Here is a 21,536-nt window from a genome sequence, read left to right as displayed (position 1 = left end):
GGATACTCTCTGCAAATTTCCAGGCAAACAATATTTTTATTTCTCACTGGGCAGAAGCCAGAGCTTCCCCACACAGAGAGTACAGACAGCAATGTCTGGTAACTGTCTTTGATCTCAAAAATATGACTTCAGTAATCTTTCTCAATACTCATAACCATGTGATACCAGGCAACAGGGTTAGAGGAATACTCTTTTTTGCTAACCTATGAAATAGAGGAATTATTAGATCTCCAAAAACTTTTAACACAAAAACAAAACAAAAAGCCCCAAGTTCTAAGCTACACTTAGCAATTGGGATCACCGCCAAGTTTTCAGGTTCTCTTCTTCGCTGAGGTTAGTGATGGTCCTGTAAAGCCAGAGGACATGAGTACTGAACAAGGCCCGCCTACCTCCACTCGGCCTTGTTGTGCAGGAATGAGTTACACTGGTCGGGGAGGTTGGTGTCATTTGACATGGAGTCTAGAATTGAAATGATCTGCTTGAAAGATGGCCGTTTCTGAAGGAGAGAAAATAAATAATCACTTGTAAGAAATTAAGGTAGTAGATCTTCAAGAGAAAAATCTGCAAGCATAGTAATAAGCCCAACTCATGTCCTGAGCTAGTTATTCTACAACCTTGAGACCCCTGAGGTTCAGGGAGCTGTATTCCTTATTTTCGGTCTATTAATTACTCCTAAGAATGGCCTCGTGTCATTCTTCTGCTGTGTGTCCTAAGGCTGGAATCAGTACAGTTTTTCTCCAGGTAAGGAAATGTAATAATTCTCCTTTTTGGGTATGACCTTTAAGGACTCCTAAAAGGCAAAAGTTCAGTCCTTTAAAAATCTATCCATGTGATAAAACAAGTATGTAAAAGTTAATGGTAGAGTCTAGGCAGTGGGTATACCAGTGTCCACTGTAAAGTTCTTTCAACTTTTCCAGATGTGTGAAAATTTTTATAATACAATGTTGTGGAAAAGATCGACTTATCAATTTACCAGAACTAACAGAATTTCCAGAACCGGTTGCTCAGAAAAGTTCCCCAATTTTAAAGCCATCATAACTTCATTGTTCTCAGTATTTATTCCACGTTTTAACTAACTGTGATGCTTGGAGATGCTAAGTTACTTACTGTTTACTAGGAATTAAAAAAGCAGTGGCCAGGTGTATGCCTTTAGGTAGCAGAAACTACACTAGTCTATCTCTTTAGACTTGAGCCAAGGTTGGGAGAAAAGATTAAAACAAAAATGGAGAAAGATAATAAAAAAAAAACGATGCACATTCTCTCTTCACACCTCATAATTATACCGTTTCTGAATAAATTACAGCTGCAGCAATTAAAACACACATTTTAATTTAGGAGCACAAACACAAGAAGGAACAATGTTGAAGTGGCTTGCTCTCAGGATGCGAATGCTTCCTAGGTTAAGAAAGGCATTTTTACTATTGCTCAGGAGTATAAAACTGAGATATTTACTGAGTTCTTTTTCCCCCAAGTTCCTTAAAAGGGTGTGTGCACATGTCCTTATTTTCTAAAAGAGGGCAAAAGTAGCGAAATGTCACTGATGTGCACCAAACCTTCTAATAAGCAAAAAGAAAAATACTTTAAGTAGGAAATCTGAAAAATATTGTTTGTCTTCTTTTGACATTGTTCTCATTTTAATTTCCACCACTATGTGTCAGGTTGCAAAAAAAATTTAATTATTTGTATAGGAACTGATTATATAAGAAGCATAGGAGTTTCATTTTGCATTAAAAGGCTGCAGAAGCAATTAATAAAATTTTAAAGAATAATGTTTTTTCTACAGAATCATTCTTGAAACAAGATGAAATTCATTTGTAATTGGATGACAGATACCCCTAGGAAAAAAATCTTGCTTTTACCATTAGAATATGCTCTCAGATAGAAACTATCAAAGTGTACATTTTAAAAAGTAACACAATGCAGAATTTCATGGTAATAATATTTCATGTGGATTCTGATTACAGAATACAAGAGCTGGTCTAAGAACTTACGTAAGTTCCTCTGAAGGAACTTAGTTTCCTTTTCTTATGTAGAGTTTGCTTGCTTAAAAATCACAAGGACCACCTATTAAGCATCTGCACACGGTATTTCTTTGGCTGTATCTTCATTTTATAGATGAGGAAAATCAGTCTCAGAAAAGTATAAATTACCCAGTACCACACAGGAAGCAAATCACAAAACCAGGGACTATGCACTTACACCCTTCAAAATGTTTTATTACGTGAGGGTAAAGCAGTAATTCCTTTCAAATTCACAGCTTCAACTATTAATTTTTTCCTTATTTAGAAATGTCACTTTAGAACTTGAACCAACACCTACCTTTACTTCTTTTCTTAAAAACAAAAAAAGGTTTTATTTATTTATTTTCAGAGAGAGGAAAGAATAGAGAAAGAGAGGTGCAGAAACATCAATGTGCAGGAGAAGCATCAATCGGTTGCCGCCCACACATCCCCAACTGGGGACCTGGCCCACAACCCAGGCATGTGTCCTGAGTGGGAATCAAACTGGCAGCCTTTCGGTTTGCGGGATGACGCCCAGCCAACTGAGCCGCACCAGTCAGGGCTGCTTTCTTCTTTTCTTCAACAAAACATTTTGAGCACCTGGGGCAAGCCACTGGAATGACTTGACATTTTACCTAATACCAGCTTTCTCTTGTATACATGTCCTCCTCATCATTGCAAAAAAACATTTTTAGAGCTGAATATTTTAATCTATGGGTTAATATTCTGAAGTCTAAAGACTGAACAAATTATTTTAACCAACCACTGTACGTGCCCAGGTCTGGCACATTCTGGTTGAAATGTGATATACTTCTAGCCCAAGAACTAAACCCTGCCTCTCAGAAAATAAACCTTGCTTGGCTACTTCAGTCCGCCCCAAATCGGGCCTTTCTACCCACTCTGCTTTTGCAAGGTGCTACAGGGAGACAGACCTCAAAACTAGCTCCATTCTCTCATAGAGCCTGCAATCAACTTAGAAAGAAAAGATATTTTGAAAGATACAACAGTACAAGGCAAGGCACTAGCCGAGATTGTGGTTTAGAAAAAGGAACACTAATTATGAGGCGGGGTAAACAGAATAACCAGGGAAGACAGATGACAAAGTAATCAGGGGAGAAAAGGAAAGAAGGGAGTTCCTTCCGCACGTTTGGGGAACAAAGGTTTGTTCCTTCGTTCGAAGGTGCGCCCAGGGGAGCTCAGCAATGGGGCTGTGAGGGTGTGCTGCAGCCGGTGCACAGCCGGGTCAAGGCAGTGGCCACGTATTAGTTTGGGCAGGATGAAATGTCATGAATTTAGGGAATAAAAATCAATCCAGCTTTCTTTATACTTCACACGGCTACAACACTAGAGTCCTTTGATCCCAAGGAAGTTCAGCTTCATACACGTTAAAGACATGCCAACTTCATGGCACCAACCCTGGGCCAAATGTCCTTGTGGTGTTTACATTATCAGTTAATTAGTACACCATAAATGTATATTCTTAGAATTTTAATTAAGGTACCACAGAGTTTCTGATTAAAAAATTCAAAACTTGCTTTGCATACTGAAATATAATTACAATTACAGAGATCTAGTTGCACTAATCTAATTCAATGCAAATAATTTCAGGTGAAATTTCTATGTAAATGTCAGAGAGGAAAATACTGATGAAATTAATACTGTATATGCCCTAATGGACATAGAACTGGTATAAATAGCATGAAAAAGGTAGCAAGATACTGGTTTAACAGTATAAAATAAATGATCTAGTGAAAGTTTGCAAATAGCCACTTAAGAGTTTCTACCAGATGAGTCACAAAGGACAGGCATTTCTCTCAATGCTTACCAGTCCCCACGTTCTGCAAAACCATACTCTAAAAGAACAGGGCCAAGAGAGGGACAGGGCTGACCACTCAGAACTTATGCAACTTTGTCATAGAATACTACTAAAAACAATAGCTAACCTGAATAAAAATATTACTGAAACAGTTAAAAATTTTAATAAAAACAATACTAAGTAAATACAGGTCTCTTTTAAAAAGGGCGAAGGCAGTTTGATGAAGGGAAGTAAAAGCAAAGACTGAGGCTGTTGGTTATGAAAGGAAAGGCAAAATGCTCAAGGCTGGAGAGAACCAGCAGCAAACCCTTCTAACGCAAAGCACGGGGCAGCCCTGCTGACAGGGAGCTCGTGGGACAAAGGGGCCTTGCTTGCTGCCTTGTTGGCTACACTGTTGTGCCTGATGCTCAGCTGTTCTCGCTTGGTGGAACAACGTGTGGCAAAGTTTACATATGATTCATTGGGAATTCTCAGTTACACAATTCCCATTCTCACCTATTGTTTGAGTTATTCCCACTCGGAAGCACGTAGAAGAGACTATATGTTATTGTTCCTTCTTGAGAGTCAGACCAGAACTGATTAAAGTCAGACTGGAGCCGATTAAGTTAAAAAAGAAATTCCATGGTGAAGTTTTCATTTTTAGATCTCTATTTAAAAGATCCAGTTGCAATCTATCTATTGCCATGAAAAAACCTGACAAATTGAAACTATGAAATTTTAGTTCGTATCTTGAGTATAAGTCTCTTATTGCAATGTCTAATCTGTGCGAATCTTTATTTTTAACTTATTACGGAAAACCCCAAACATGCACAATGGTAGAAAGAACAATACAGTGAACCTTCATAACCCTATAACTCAGCTTCAAAAATTATCATGGCTAACCTCAGTTCATTTATACCACCATCCATTTCCCTTTATTTTGATGCAAATCCAAGACTACCCTATCATTTTATTTATAAATATTTCCGTATGTATGTGAGAGTTTGTTAAAATGATCTTTGTAGGGAAAGGAAATGGGCCATTTCATGCTCAAATGTGATAACCACATGAAAGCCTGTTTTGGAATTTCTCCAACTCTATTGTGATAGTTTAAAAAAAAATCACTGAAACTGGACAGGAACTGTGTGTCAAAAAGCTCTCCAAGTGCTGCTTCTGGTCTTAGGTTAGAAAGGCAATAGAGTCAGAAGGCTTGGGTTCATGTTCGGCCCCACAACTCAGCAGCAGTGCGGCCTTGAGCTCATTACTTAACCTCTTTGTGCCTTGATTCTTCATCTGTGAAATGAGGATCCTGACAGTACCTATTTCACAGAGCTATTCTGAGGAATAAACGAGTTAATATACGTAAGGTATTTGGAACAGTGGATGACATATAACAAGCACTGTATGCTAGCCATCTTTATAACATGAAGGTGCAATAATTATTATTAAAGATTAAAAAGAAACAAATTTCTCTTTATTGAGTCAAAAGTGTCACAGTGCTATAAGAGACAATATTATTGAGTTTCTAGGATCAAGATGAGCAGATGTCAACAAAAAGCCTGAATAGTAAACCTGGAGAACAGTGCAGCAGGTCAGCTTAGCATTGGAATGTGGACTGTGTTATTACCTCATTTTGAAAATTCAAAGCCCAACAAACAACTGAAATGTCAGAATTCTAAACAACAGCAGCAACAAAAAATATATACATACCTTGGCATCAGCTTCCCAACACTGACGTAACAGTTCAGCAAAACTTCTAGGGCAACTGCTTGGAATGGTTAATCTCTACAACACAGAAAATATAAACAATGTAAAACATAAAGATTTACTTACTAAGGAAAGCAAATACTAATTAAAGGGTCATAAAGGAAGGCATTAAATTTAAATCTTCCATTGATTAATAGATGGCAGGTGAGAGTTTATGTTAAGATTCCTAATATCTAATCTCTAAAGACATACTTTAAAGAAAATTATATTTTATTGATTATGCTATTACAGTTGTCTCAATTTTTCCCCTTTTGCCCCCCTTAACCCAGAACACCCCCACTCCCTCCAGCAATCCCCACAACATCGATTACATCCATGGGTCATGCATATAAGTTCTTTGGCTATTCCATTTCCCATACTGTACTTTATAGTCCCATGGGTTTCTGTAACTACCAATATGTACTACCTTCTTAAAAAATATTTATTTATTTATTTTTAGAGAGAGGGGAGGGGAGGTAGGAAGTGAGGGAAAGAAACATTAATGTATGGTTGGTTGCCTCTTGCACACCCCCTACTGGGAACCTGACCCACAACCCAGGCATGTGCCCTGACTGGGCATCGAACTGGTGACCTTTTTGTTCACAGGCCGGCACTCAATCCACTGAGTCACACCAGCTAGGGTTCAATTTGTACTTCTTAATCCCCTTACTTCATCACACATTCCCGCTCACCCTACATTCCCCACCCTCTGGCACCTATCAAAATGATCTCCATATCCATGAATCTGTCTCTGTTCATCTTGTTTGCTAAATTTGTTTTTTGAATTCAATTGTTGATGGATATGTATTTATTGCCATTTTATTGTTCATAGTTTTGATCTTTTTCTTAACTCTCTGTAACATTTCACAAAATAATGGATTCCATGTTTTTCTTGTCTTGAGAGCTCTTTATCTGCCCTTCGATTCTAAATGATAGCTTTGCTGGGTAGAGCAATCTTGGCTGTAGGTCCTGCTTTTCTTGACTTTGAATATGTCTTGCTAATCCCTTCTAGCCTACAAAGTTTTTTTTGATAAATCAGCTGAGAGTCTTATGGGAACTTACTGGTAGGTAACTAACTGCTTTTCTCTTGCTGCTTTTAAGATTCTCTCTTTATCTTTAACCTTTGGTATTTTAATTATGATGTGCCTTGGAGTGGGCCTCTTCCCACATTGCTTGGGACTCTGTGCTTCCTGGACTTGCATGTCTATTTCCTTCACCAAATTAGAGAAGATTTCTTTCATAATTTTTTCAAATAGATTTCTAGTTTGTTGGTCTTTCTCTTCTCCTTCTGGAAACCCTATGATGTGAACGTTGGAATGCTTGAAGTTGTCCCAGAGGTTGCTTATACTATTCTTGTTTTTTTAGATTCTTTTTTCTTCTTCTTGTTCTGATTGTTTGGTTGTTTTTTTTTTGTTTTTTTTTTGTTTATGTTCCCAATCGTTGATTTGATTCTTGGCTTTACCGGTGTTTTCTTGTAAATTGCTTCTTATTTCAATTAGTGTATCCTTCATTTCTGACTAAATCTTTTTTATGCTGTTGAGGTCCTCACTAAGTTCCTTGAGCATTCTTATAATCAGTGTTTTGAACTCTGCATTTGATAGATTGCTTATCTCCATTTGTTTAGTTCTTTTTCTGGAGTTTTAATCTATTTTTTCATTTGGGCCACATTTCTTTGTCTCATTTTGGCAGCCTCCCTATGTATTATGTAAGGCTGCTATGACACCCTGTCTTAGTAGCCTGGCCTAATGTAGTTAAGTGTCCTGTAGTGTCCAGTGGCACAGCCTCCCTTATCACCCAAGCTGCATACTCAAGGTACACCCTTTGTGGGTGCTGAGTATACCCTCCTCTTGTAGTTGAGCCTTGGTTACTGTTGGCAGGTGGATGAGAGGGATTTATCCAGGCCAATCAGCTGCAGGCACTGGCTGTAACCACTGACCTTCAACCTCTGCCCTTTGTAGGGGATTGGCTGTCCAGGGGCAGGGTGGTGGTGCTCCAATGTGGTTTGTAGCTGTCCACTGGGTATGCAGGCTCTGGAGTTCCTGGGTGGTATAGGCCAAGGTCAGCCCCTACCTGTGTTCTGGCTGGAGACACCCTGCATGAGCTATAAAGCAATCTGAGATGATTGCTACTTGCGATGGGCTTGGAGATTCCCAGGCAAAGCCAAGCCTGTGAATCTAGGCTGGCTGCTGCTAGCAGTTGGCCTGGGGCCGCTCAGCAACAGGTATAGGGGCTGGGGGCTCACTGAAGCTGGCTGTTGCTTGAGAGGATTTAGGAAGTTGTAAAGCATTCAGAGCCAAGACCAGGCATTCATATGGAAAAGTCTTTGTTAACAGCTTGGGTGGGCCTGTAGGTTGGGTGGGACATAGTCTAAGTGGATCTTCAAGGCCGAGCAAACAGTGTTAGCCAGGATGATGGAGTCTCAGATATGGCGTCTGCCTGCCAGCTGCCAGCTGCCAGCTCTGTGGTTCTGTGGGGGGAAGGTACAGAAGAGGGACATCTTTCTGTCTGAAAAAAAACTGTCCTCCAGCTTCTGACTTGATGTGAGACACTTCAGTTCCTCCCTGTATTCCTCTGGTGCTTTTCAAGCTGCTACCTGGTGCTGGAGCTTAGAGGGAGTGAATCTGAGTAAGTATGTGTGTGGGTTCTTTAAGGGGAACTGCTTGAGATTCCGTTAGTTTCTTCCACTGACTCAATCCTTGCTGGTTTTTACAGCCAGAAGTTATAGGGACTTATCTTCCTGGCACTGGAACCCTGGGCTGGGGTCCTGGTGTGGGGCTGGCATTCCTCACTCCCGAGATATGCCTCCTGAATTTTTATCCACCACATGAGGATATGGGACCAGCCCATTCCACATCTCTGCACCTCCTACCAGTCTGGATGAATGTGGTTTCTTTAATTCCACAGTTGTCAAACTTCCATTCAACTTCATTTCTGATGGTTCTGAGTGATGGTTGTTCTATATTTTAGTTGTAATTTTTAAAAAGATTTTATTTATTTATCTTTAGAGGGGAAGGTAAGGAGAGAGGGAGAGATATCAATGTATAATTGCCTCTCTTGTGTACCCTGCTGGGAACTGGCCTGCAACCCAGGCATGTGCCCTGACTGGGAATTGAACCACGGTTGTTTGGTTTGCAGGCCCACGCTCAACCCATTGAGCTACACCAGCCAGGGCAGTTATAATTTTGATATGGTTGTGCAAGGGGGTGAGCTCTGTTTACCTATGCCACCATTTTGACCAGAATTCTGTGTTACTATCAACACTTATACCTCTAAAGAGGAATCAAGTTCAGCACAAAAAATGCTTTACATATAGAATCAAGTCTAAAAGAAACTATGGTAGGAAGGGGACAAGTTTGAACTTAAATACGAAGTCTAAAATCACAAATCTATCACAGCACAAATCTATCACAGACAATATTTTACAGTGAAATACGCAAATAGGCCAGGCAGCTCAGAAACTAGTTCAGCTTTGCAGCAGATCGACAACTGTGGGAACATAACATCTTCATTACAGATAATCATGGAGATCATTTCAATGAAGTGTCCACAGGTAAACAGGACATTCTGAATGTATGATTCATTATGGCTCAGTTTTAGTCAAACTCATGAACTGTAAGGACCTGATACAACATAGATTATAATGTGATGATCAGTCCTGTTCTAACATTCTATAATAGTATTTCTCATAGAGCATGTAATGCTCATAGAGGCTATTTAGAAACTGATGGAGGCGTTTTGTTTGTTTTAAAACTGGTAGGTCATACCTGGAGCAGGTGAAGAATGCTAGCCTTCAATATATGGTAAAGTCCTCCGTGAAGAACTCTCTTATATTCCACCAAACTCCAAAGAACCCACATGCATTTATGTAAGTCCAATAAGCAAGCAATACAGTTTATAATTTTTTGAGCCTGGACTCTAACTCTGAGGTACAAATAAACACAAAGTATGTTTTGAACAGCTTTTAAGTGCACTAAACTTCTAAGAATGCAACCTCCAAATAAAATAAATCAAGGGCCAATTGAGTTTTGCACTATTCATAACCTAACTAAAATTTTGGAAATCTGTCACCAATGACAATGTTGCTCATGCATGAGAGTGAAGTCACTGACTCAACTCTACTCTGCATTTGTAGCTGCTGAAGTCTACTTATCCACAGGGGCAAGTGCCCCAGCTCCATAATCTACTGTGGTCATGCCTGAGCATTTATAGATTGCAATATGTATTACATTAATTTCTTCTTTATATGACAGAGCATTACATTGACTTAAAATACAATGTGTGTAGGTAGGTTGTATTACCTCTGAATTCATTTCAGGCAAGGAGAGGGGGTATAAACCGGCTATTATAAAAGGTGTGATGGAGTTGAGATCTGCTGCACCAAGTACTGAGAACATTATTCCCCAGTGTTGTTTGCCAAAGAAGTTTTACAAATAGAAACTTAAAGCTTAATTGAGTGGGATTTGGGGGAAGCTATGTGTAAAACTAGAAAAACAGTTGCCTTGGCAAGAAAATGGACAATCTATATTTGGAATTACAGATAACCTTAAAATAAAAATAAAACAAAATAAAATAATAAAATTTAAAACTCCTCTCCATGCTAAGCATTTAAAAACTTCCAGCCTTGTGATTTCATAGAATAGCATACAATGTAATAAACTGTATGATTATTTTACTGTAATGTGAACTGAAACCTTTTGATGGAGGTTAAAAAAAATCAAGTGTTTACTTTTTAAAAAATATATAAGTTGGTTGGGAGAGGCAACTATTAAAACAAACAGTAGTTGCAATTATGCAACTGAATATACCTCATGTGTAATGAATAATAATATTTCATAAAGGATAACATTTGCATACTACTTTATCTCAATAATTTCTCTAAGAACTGACATCTGAACAGGATGAATATGAATACTGATCATTTCTATCATCTTTTCTTACTGTTAAACTTTTAGACACCATATCTGAGACATTGTACAAGGAGACATAATTAATTTAAATGATCTGACATGACTATCAAATACCAGTTAAATCTAGACTGAGACACTTTATATAAGGGATTTTTTGGTGCATTAAAAAGCACCAAAGATCATAATCTCTTTTGCACCATTTTCTATATAAGATGCAAATATTACCTTTTAAGTCAAGCTTATTACCTTTTTCTAAAGTATAGTCAAGAACAATTAAGTTTTTTTGAGGATTTCCATGTTAAACAAGAATGGTAGTTTTGCTACTTAGAGCAAAATCCACTTTATATGGGAATCTAAGCATTAATAAAGATAAAAATTATGCTGCCAGAACATTCTGAATGACCACTGAGTTTTCTGTTGATTACAAAGAGAAATATGTATATCTTTTACATTTAAAAATTTATTAGTAATGCTGACTCAATTTCATGCCTTCTATGAGGGTTCACCATTTGCTTTGTCAAGTATAAAGGGCTTATGCATCTAGTTTTAATACTATTTAATATTAGTTAAAGTTATTGCTTAAAGATCTTCATTATGCCAGGTTTAGAAGCAAAGACCTTCAGATACAATTTTTAGAAAATATTGATCTTCCTATAGATACAAAATGCAATTTCAAATGGTGAAACCAAGTAAGGTCTACAGTGTAGTGAGAAGTAATGTACCAAAGTCAATTTCCAGGTTTTGACAGTACCCTGTACCTCCGAGTCACCAGTGGGGAAGGTGAGGGAAGAGCACACAGAATTCCTTGCAATATTTTTGCAACTTCCTATGAGTCTTATTTTTTTTAGAATAAAAGGTTAACATGAAAAGGTAACCCTAATATTTGGATACAGGTACGTTCTAGCAAGACATTCACATTGTAAATGTCTCCCTGAAAGTTTAAAAATACCATTCTTTGTTTAAATGGGGCCAGTTTAAAAAAAATACAGCTTTGTCAACTCAACAATCCAAGCCGTCTTCTTGAATGACTTCTTGAATGGAAACTACGTTTACACCTAATTCTGATATTTTTGACAAATAAATATTGTTCAGAATAAGGACAGAGGAGTTTCCTTGTAATACCCAATTTTCCTGAAGTTCATTAGGAAATTGAGAAAATTTATTTCACCATGTGTTTTTTTTCCAACTTACTAGTATATTTACTAAATATAGTACGGGAGCTATCTGAATAACCTCCATCAGTTATTAGCTGATCTTAAGATAGATCACTCCATGGGTAAAACAGTGCACTCTGCTTCAGGGGATCGCTGGGGAGAAGGGGGAGATGGCCTCTGTGCACACATGTTGAAGAGGTTCTGAAGGTTATATTTATGGGTGATTCTCAACCCTCAAGTCAAAACTATCCAAAGACACCTTCTCACTTCACTCTTCTCTTCAGCTTTAAAATCCCTTGATGGACACTCCCATGTTTTGAAAGTGCTTTAGAGTTACACCTATTCTGCCATCCCTCAGATAAAATATTACTTAAAGATATTAATTATTCTGTCTTATACATATTTGGAGGGCCCAGTTAGCTTAAAAAAAAGTTTATCTTGAAACAAGGTGGAGGGGAAAAATGATGTCGAGTGCTCTGCTTCAAAGTCAACAGAAGGTCAATAATTTCCTTAACTCTCATGTGTAAACCTAGAACCAAATACCTAATCATGTCACTGGCAAAATAAACAGAACTGAAAATATCAGTTCTCCTGTATGTGAAGTCTGACTTAACAGCACACCAGGAATTACTCTCACATTTAATTCAAACAGAGCAGCTCCTGTGAAACAATGAGTAAGACACATTCTTGAATATAACTCCTCATTTTTCTTAAACTGGCAGCTCTCTCTCATCAAGTTCAGCTATCAGGAACATCTCCTCCATTCTCAATGGTTCAGGAAGAAAAATTAATAACTCCAGAGGATGTGATCTAAAATATGGAAACTTGGTTTCTCTTAGTCAATAGCAGCTGTTTGATTAATCTCATTTGCTCCTGCACATGGGGAGCAGACCAATTTAATTCTTTTAAAGCATTAAAAAGGGACTGTTTCTCTCTATATATTCACCTTTGGCAAATTATTTTATCCTCAGGCTACACTCTTACCCTTTGTGGAGGGCACAGATAAGGTCTGGAAATGAAGTTTTGTGAAATCAAGTTGTTCTGCATCACAACGACAACTGTGTGCTTCCACGACGTGATCTGAGTTCTCATAATACCTTGAGAGTGGATGCTTCATCCTTATGCTGAAAATTTCCATGGCTGTGCGTTTCAGTCACAATTTTAAACCTTTCAAAATGTAGTTGCTCCCTTTGATATGAATGTATCATGTTCTCTGATGTAGGCTCATAGGTCCAACTAACTGAAAGCCTCAATTTGTGGGAAGAAGAAAAGCGAGGCTGGGGACACAGCACAAACGGTGTTTACGCCACTGAAGTTCTTTTGAAATGGAAAGGCTCTGCATGAAGAAGCGAGCAGTTATGCCACTGCCTCGCCAATTCCAGCGAGGAGCTCATCTTCAATGTGGTGTTCAACGTAGGTGGCAAAACTGTAATTTTTCCCTTTTTTGAAACTATTTTTTCTTCTTTTATTTTTGAAATTCTCATCTAAGCGACAGTTTCTTGTACTATAGTGACTCCTGCTGGGAGAGGTAAGTTGAAGTAGCTGAAGGTCTCTTACAGATATATCGACTCCCAGCCAGTAAAAAAGATGTCCTAAACGCAGGAGATGGAGTTAAACTGTTCCCCTACCTTGGACGCAATGGCTTCTTTCATCACTAAGAACAAACCCCTAGGTTTTACAATTGAGACTGAGAAACTAGTACAGTACTTGTACAATTTTTGATCTACAGCATCACGACGTGAAGCTGCAACAATTAGATGTAAAGGGTCCATTCATGAGGAATAACATCACTTTGACCCTTTGTGTTAGCTCCTACTGCTAATCTTTCCATAAGCGTGAACTTACTTTCAATTTGAAGAAGATGAAAAAGTCTTTTGCAAAACCCCAATACTGTTTTCTGATCTATGTACCTGAATGGAGGATCGTAGTCTTACCTCGTTTTTTTCCACTACAAGCCAAGCTACTTGTAATCCTTCCAAACCTTTAAAGGGGACCTCCCTTGTTAGCATCTCCCAGAGAACCTGGAACAAAAAGAAATGGAATTTTTATTCTCATACTTTATATTTTTGGCATATTACTGAAACTTTATCTAACGTTTAACTGCATCCAGTTACCAGACACAACCAATCCCATCTGTGGGAACTTGGACAAAACGTACATATTCATGCACAGAACTCCTTTCACATATTATACACATTTTTAAAAATAAAAATTCCAGTTTAGAAATCAGAATCTCTAGAGCCAGACTTAAAATTTTATGAAACCAATGGGCCTAAGTGATTTAACTTGATCTTGTAAGTTATTAAAATTCTCACATATTTCCATAAAAAATTAATTTTATATTTTATTAGTCAAAACTCTTTCTACCTGCAATCCCTGATAAATTTCTCTATAAAATCAATAATAATTGTGAATTCAACCACATTTGTAGAGGTTCAAAATTATCTCATCATAGAAAGAAATAATCCAGCCCCAAATCCAAATCACTAGCTAAACCATTTACCCCACAATGGTAGTACTTGCAAAATTGCAATATTTAGATTTTGTATTTAGGAGAAGTCTCACATGAGTTTGTCTAAGGAATTTATTTTCATCCACCTACAACATAATTTGCTAATACTATATTCTAAATGTAACAAATACTTTATATACACATACCGCTGAGTGTGTGTGTATGTATGTGAACTCATGTGTGTGTTCATCTCTCCGCAGCCTTGAGATCAGCATGATTAATAAATCTGTGTTGGCATGCCCAAAGAACGCAAATTGACTTGGGGAAGGCTGAAAACTGCCATTTTGGGTTTCACTTTAAACACTGAGTAATGGAGATTTTTCACACCCGGTTACTTTCTCTATTTATACAAGTGAGCATCAAAATTGGGTCTACTAATACTTTCTGAAGTGCAAAAACAATTATGTTTTTTATCAATAATAATAATAACTGATATCGTTGATTGATTGATTATATTCTTATACTGTTAAATACTCTACACATGCTATCAAGATTTATAACAATTCACTGGAGAGCTATTATTCTCATTTTATGGATGAGGAAGCTAAGTCTTAAGGAAGTTAAATAAACTTGCCTGAAGACACTCAGCTATCCAGTTGTCAAGTGGCAGATCTAGAATGAGAGCTTGCTATCTCACCCTGAAGGTCAAGGTCTTAACACCACCTAACTCTGGAGAAGGAAAAGCTGAAGCACAAGAGAGTTCATGGCAGAAACAAATTCAGCAGTTTTGACTTAGATTTCTCTGGTTCCAAAACCAGACACAAAAATAAGACCTTGCTAAATAAGAACGTGGACTGAAGACACACACTGCACTCAAGCAAATCCTATAAACCTTTAACTCTATACCACTATTTCCTCAGCCAATGCTATTTGAGGCGTACATGTTATTCGAGTCATACATAACTTGTTAAATGAATTCTGGCAAATATGAAGATAATTAGCAGTAAAAGCAGAAAAATTGGCAGATGCTGCTCAAGCAGAAGAAAAAAAAAAGTCACTGAAGCCTCTTTGGGCTTTTAATCAAGTGTGTAAGGTACTTCTCTCGAGGAGCTACTGAACAATTCCATTTGAGTAACAGAAGTGATTAGGAAAAGGTAAGGGATGTCCCAGAAGGGGACGGTTCTAGCGAACACTGTAAGTAAAGGAAGGATGAGACAGGTGAGCAATCACACCTGACACACTGCCTGCACAGGGGAGTGGGGAGGGGCACTGAGAGGGCTGAACAGGAAATAAAGCCCCTCAATTTGTTGCAATTACCACTCCCCTGGTGCTGGGGTTGGAGGTGGGGATGGGATACGAAGAGCAAGTAAATTAATGACTTGACATTCCTAAGCAGAATGGGAATAGTGAATTAGCCTCAAATAAATCAAATGCATCAGACCCAAAACGTTCAGGTGAACAGCCTCGCGCTGCACTCTCCTTGCCGAGTGTGGCGGGCGTGCACAATATATTGTGCGTGTCCACACATGAAGATCGATCGGGTTTTGTGAGGTAAAACACAAAACCAAAAGCTTAGGAGATAATACCAGAAAAAGATTTATGTCATTCTTTATTCCAAATATGCAGTTGGAAAATGTCCAAAATCTAATAAGATCCTAGTTATATTTCTCCGAGAGTTCTAACTCTGGAAACATAAGGCAGTTTCATTTCGCTCCCTCTCCATGAGTCAGAGCGCCACGACCGCTGAGGGAGCCGCACGGTGGAGGTTAGAGCGGTGGGTCAAGAATGGCGTCATTAACCATTTGGTTCTGAAGCCCAATGAGGTCTCTAGTTTAATTCCAGTATCAGCCATTTCCTGATTTCCTGTTATTAATTCACCAGATTCAAGAATGTAAAAAAGTAGATGGTATGAGATAGGACAACAGCTTTTTCTACACTAAACCCAATGACATGTAGCACAAAACAGTAAATCTGCGGAGGAAGTCATCTGGAGATCTAAAAATACATTCAACTATGCCTGAAAATATTGGTTATGGGCATGCAGGCCAAACACTGCGGTCTTTCCACCTAAAAGTATTTCCAACTTGTTTTATATTGAGACATCCTCACATTTAAACTGCTCACAGGGAAATTTTCTATTTTCAGTTTATGGAAGAGACCCTTGGGCAAGGCTGTGTACTTTTCCTGCCTTTTCTTCTACAGACAATGGAAAGGCACTAGCTGAGCTGGGCCTGCTCTGGAACGGGGCTCGCAGACAAGTGGGGCCGTGATGCTCCCTCATAAGCCACTCGATTTTCAAACCTGGTTTTGGCTGAGAAGTTTCCAAAAAGGTGATGCTTTCTGCATTGTCACCAGGATAGCTTTGTTTTCTGAGTGTTCTCACATGCCATTTCTTTCGATGATTTTTGCTTCCTTTAAGTCTTCTTTTTTGTGTGGGTAATATATTAAACACTCCTAGTTTGGTCCTTTTAGGAGAAGTCATCAGAAAGAGGTAGAAAAATCTCTTGTCTTACAAAATGGAGAGAGAAACAATTGCCTGCCTAGCAAAGTGTGCCAGCTTAGAAGGAAGGATCACAAGATCCATTCCTGGCATTTGCAGTCTATTTATTTTAGGGCTGGTTAGTCTTTCCATGTGTTAAGAAGCAATAGGATTAGCAAGATGGGGAGGGCTAGGGACTTTCAGAATAGCAGGGGCTAAATTCCTACAGCAAGTCTGAGAAAAATAAAACATCAAAAGCAAAAATACACTGGGATTTCTGGGGTGGTTTCCAAAACTGACACCTTTTAAAAATGGTCTTATGCATCTGTATGTGACTTCTCTGTGTGGGGCTCAATGTACAGAACAGAGTTTTAATAAATTATGGGATGATTTATGCAAAGAGATGCTCCTACTGAGAAATGAGTCTTGGCCACTCATGTATTTTTGAAAGGACACGGAAAGGCCTAAATGAAAAATTCTAAACAACCTCACTGCTTTCCTAGCTAGGTATCATTTTCCAAGTTTGTACACGACACACTTCTGACGCCAAACCAGTGTGGCCCTGACCGTGACTGTGCTGTCTTGCTCTGTTAGGTAACGCCTCCTTTGAACATGTGGTACTTTTTTGTTTTTAATAAAAATTGTGATTGTTTAAACAGAAAGCCTGTGGAAAGCAGGCCTTGTACTTTTTCTTTCTCTTGGTGTTTATCAAGAACAGAATGTGAGAAAGGGTCAAAATTAAATAAAATCCTGAATTTCCGCTTACAATTAAATTAGGTTTTGTGCACTCTTCTGAATGGAATTCTGCTTATATAGCCATGGGGTAAGAAGAGCCACCATTCTTGTCAACATAGTGTAAAACTGAAGCTGTTTCAAAAAATCAGGTTCACTGAAAAGGCATTTTTTGTTTTTGCCAGTTAAAGAACATGCTAACATGGACGTAAAATTGCTGTTCAAAGGCACGCGACTGAGACAAACAGGGTCTGGAGAGGAACAGCTGGTGTGGAAATGGAGGGCAACACTGGGAACTGGCCATAAAGTTTGTGGGAGCAAGTTAAGTTACTTCATCGAGCCATTTATTAGGCATTTGTCAAATCCCTCAAAACAAAACAAAGGTAGGATCAGTAAACAAGTGGGAAACCTAATTAACAAAGAGAACTGTTCAGGCCCACCTACTGAAAAGCAGCAGAGTCACTTAAAACAAAGCTTTTAACTAAGTTAAACTAAACATTTGCAGCTTCAGAAAGGTGATTCAAACTGTGTTTAATGTGAGGTGTCAATAGAAATGAGTGAAAAGGGTTTTAAACTAATACAGGAGAAAATACTGCACCTCCCCAGATAGAAGTCACCTCTCAACGTATTTTAAGGTTTACATGTGAAGAGGGATTTGTTTTTCTTGGTTATTGAAACTAAGATTCTACTTCAGCTAAGGAAAAGCAGGGGGGTGCATCTCCCACCAGAGTCCTCAGTAACTTTAAGGGTTTAGCAGAGGCAGTGTGAAGTTTGTTTTCACAAATGAAGCAATATTAAAACCAAAAGTTCACTCTATACAAAACTCACAGTTACTGTCTTTCAGGTCATAAACTCCTGAGATCGGGAAACTCTAAGAGTTGGAGAGTATTTTAAAAATAAAAGCACTGCAGGAGAACTTGAGGAGTGCTCAAATCAGCCTCAATAGTCTTAATTCATGCATACGTGCAAAATAATTTAAAAACTTCAACCACCTAAATATATGTAAATATACAGATAGGTATTGATATCTATTTATCTACGCAGGCAAGGGGAAGCAGTGAGAGCCGTGGTCTCCTGTGGGATTGCCCTGCACTGTCCTTTATCCGTGTTGCTCATCTTCCAACCCCCCTTGTTCCACAGAGGGGTCTGCAAAATGTGGCCTGCCGAAGAATGCAAACTAGGTCTAACATTTTAATTTCTATTTTATTTTCTTTTTTGTTCTAAGATTTTTAAAGGGTTGTAAAAAACGCAATAAAGACTATAAGTGGTCCTTAAAGTCTAAAATATTTACTATCTGGTCCTTTATAGATAAATTTTGCTGGCTCCTGTTCCACAGGATTAGATGAGACACGGGTTCAAGAAGCAGGCAAAGTCAAACTGAAATTACCCTAAATTGATGTCTAGCATGGTGCCTGACACAATAAATAGATTTTTGCCTAAAAATGAAGAAACAGGCAGAGTGCTGGCCAAGACAGAGGTGTAGGTAAAAATGCTTCGTTGCCTCACACAACCAAAAGAAGGATAACAACCAATTTAAAAACAATAAGCAACCAGAACCGCCAGAAAATCAAGCTGCACTGAACTCCAACAACCGAGAAGTTAAAGAAACATTCATCTGGACTGGTAGGAGGAGCAGAGACAGGCAGCTAGGTGGAGAGGACCTGCGGGAGGCTGCAGACTACTCAGGAGAGGTGGGACTGGCTGTCCTGAAACTAAAGACTCAAAATCTCTAGCTGTAAAACCCTGTGGAGGTTGCAAAGGCAGGAGAAACTCCCGGTCTCAGGAGAGTTTGTTGGAGGGACCCACGGGATCCTAGAACATATACAAACTCACCCACCTGGGAATCGGCACCTGAAAAGGCACAGTGCTCTTGTGGGAAGCATGGGAAGTGATAGAAAGTGGGGCTAGAGCGGAGTGAGCAAGTGGCACTGTCCCCTCTCTGACCCCTCCCCCACAGACAGCACCACAGTGTTGCCCTGCCCTGACGAGTATCTAAGACTCTGCCCCTTACAACATAACAGGTGCACAGAGACAAAGAAATATGACCCAAATGAAAAGAACAGACCACAACTCCAGAAAAAGAACTAAGTGACAAGGAGATAGACAATGTGTTGGATATAGAGTTCAAAACACTGGTAATCAGGATGCTCACAGAAATGACTGAGTTCAGTTGCAAAATGAAAGAAGAAATGAAGGCTATATAATGTAAAATAAAGGAAAATATACAGGGAACCAACAGTGAAGGGAAAGCAATCAGGACTCAAATCAATAATCTGGAACAGAAGGAAGAAATAAACATCCAACCAGAACAGAATGAAGAAATAAGAATCCAAAAAAATGAACAGAGGCTTAGGAGACTCTGGAACAACTTTAAGCATTCCAACATCTGAATCCTAGGTGCACCAGAAAGAGAATAGAAATAATAAGGAATTGAAAACTTAGTTGAAAATATAATGAAAGAGAACTTCTCCAACCTGGCAAAGGAAATAGACTTCCAGGGAAGTCCGGGAAGCCCAAAGAGTCCCAAAGAAGTTGGACCCGAGGAAGAACACACTAAGGCACATCATCATTAAGTTAACCCAAGATTAAAGTAAAGGAGAGAATCCTAAAAGCAGCAAGAGAAGAGAGTTACCTATAAAGGAGTGCCCATAAGATTATCAGCTGATTTCTCAAAAGAGACCTTACAGACAAGACAGTGCTGGAAAAAAGTGTTCAAAGTCATGAAAGGCAAAGACCTACATCCAAGATTACTCTGTCCAGCAAAGCTTTCATTTAGAATGGAAGGGCAGGTAAAGTGCTTCCCAGATAAGGTCAAGTTAAAGGAGTTCATCATCACCAAGCCATTATTATATGAAATGTTAAAGGGACTTATCTAAGAAATAGAAGATCAAAAACTATGAAGAGTAAAATGACAACAAACTTACAACTATCAACAACTGAACCTAAAAAACAAAAACAAAAACTAAGCAAACAACTAGAACATGAAAAGAATCACAAAAATGGAGATCACATGGAGGATTATCAGTGGAAAGGGGGAGGGAGAGAATGGGGAAAAAGGTACAGATAATAAGAAGCATAACTGGTGGGCATAAAATAGACAGGAGGAGGTTAAGAATAGTACAGAAAACAGAGATGCCAAAGAACTTTTGTGTATGACCCATGGACATGAACTAAGGTGGGGGAATGCTGGAGGGTGGAGGGGGGGCTACAGGGCAGAGTGGGGATAAAGGGGAGAAAAAATTAAGACAACTGTAATAGCATAATCAATAAAATATACTTGAAAAAATGAAGGAACTGTAGATGAGTGGCTAAAACAACTATGGTATATTTGCACAAGGGAATACTACTCGGCCGTAAAACAGAAGAAAATTTTACCCTTTGCAACAGCATGGGTGTACCTGGAGAACACTATGCTAAGTGAAATAAGTCACTCAGAGAAAGGCAAATACCATATGATCTCACTCACATGTGGAATCTAATGAATACACTGAACTAACCACCGAAATAGAGACAGACTCATAGAGAGCAGGCTGACAGTTAAGAGGGGTTTGTGTGTGTGGGGGTGTTGATGGATCAGGCAAAAAGAGAAAGAACTCATGGACATGAACAACAGTGTGGTAATTGCAGGGGGGAGGAAAGGGGTTGGTGGAGGTAGAAGGGAGTATAGAGGGATAAATGGTCATGCAAAAAGTACACTCAAAGATAAAAATTTTAAAAAGATATAATAAAATTATGACAATATGCACAAAAAATGAAGGAATATAACTTCATAAAAGAAAATAATCTCACAAAAAGTCTTAAACTGCAACAAATTTCCCCATTTCAGACAAATCCCTAGCAAGAGATTTGTAAGATGGTCAGAATGAAATAACTTTTGACTTAGGGATCAGTTTCAGAATCTGGTCTCTTCAGGAACTTACGGGTTTTTCCCACTTCCTTTAATGAGAATTATTTGATCACTGTTTATAATGGGTTATAGCCTTCATTCTTAGAAACACACAGAACCAAGGGAAAGTAGGTATTTGGCCTGATGCTACTATTGTCTTCCAACCTTGATAATTCTAGCCTTTGTCCAAAATGTGTATTTCATTCTTGAAATGATTTTTTCCAACTGCCAACAAACTTTATCACCATATTAAATTAATTTGGTATTTATCAGATGTATTGTGATTTAGAAAAAGCTAGCCAACTGAAACAAGCCTAAAACATAACTAGTGAAGCTGGCATTTAAGCACCTAGAAACCAATGAACTCTAAAGTAAAACAAATGAG

At 38.5% G+C, this 21,536-nt stretch overlaps 1 protein-coding gene across 7 annotated transcripts in view; it reads right to left on the bottom strand.

Moving 5' to 3' along the window:
- MAP3K20 (mitogen-activated protein kinase kinase kinase 20) overlaps window positions 1-21,536 on the bottom strand; it is a 159,805-nt gene that overhangs the window by 52,706 nt on the left and 85,563 nt on the right. For all 7 annotated transcript variants that reach the window (XM_037151277.2, XM_053665205.1, XM_053665206.1 and 4 more), the window contains 3 exons: window positions 13,537-13,623; window positions 5,506-5,580; window positions 390-496 (listed from right to left, as the gene is read on the bottom strand). In XM_037151277.2, coding sequence (XP_037007172.2) covers window positions 390-496; window positions 5,506-5,580; window positions 13,537-13,623 — 269 coding nt within the window. The remainder of the gene's footprint in view (window positions 1-389; window positions 497-5,505; window positions 5,581-13,536; window positions 13,624-21,536) is intronic.

The sequence above is a fragment of the Artibeus jamaicensis genome, unplaced genomic scaffold (assembly GCF_021234435.1).
Source record: "Artibeus jamaicensis isolate MK-2021 breed Jamaican fruit bat unplaced genomic scaffold, CSHL_Jam_final contig_391, whole genome shotgun sequence".
Lineage (NCBI taxonomy): Eukaryota > Metazoa > Chordata > Mammalia > Chiroptera > Phyllostomidae > Artibeus > Artibeus jamaicensis.
The sequence above is the reverse complement of the archived record's forward strand: the minus strand, read 5'-3'. Positions and strand labels throughout refer to the sequence as shown.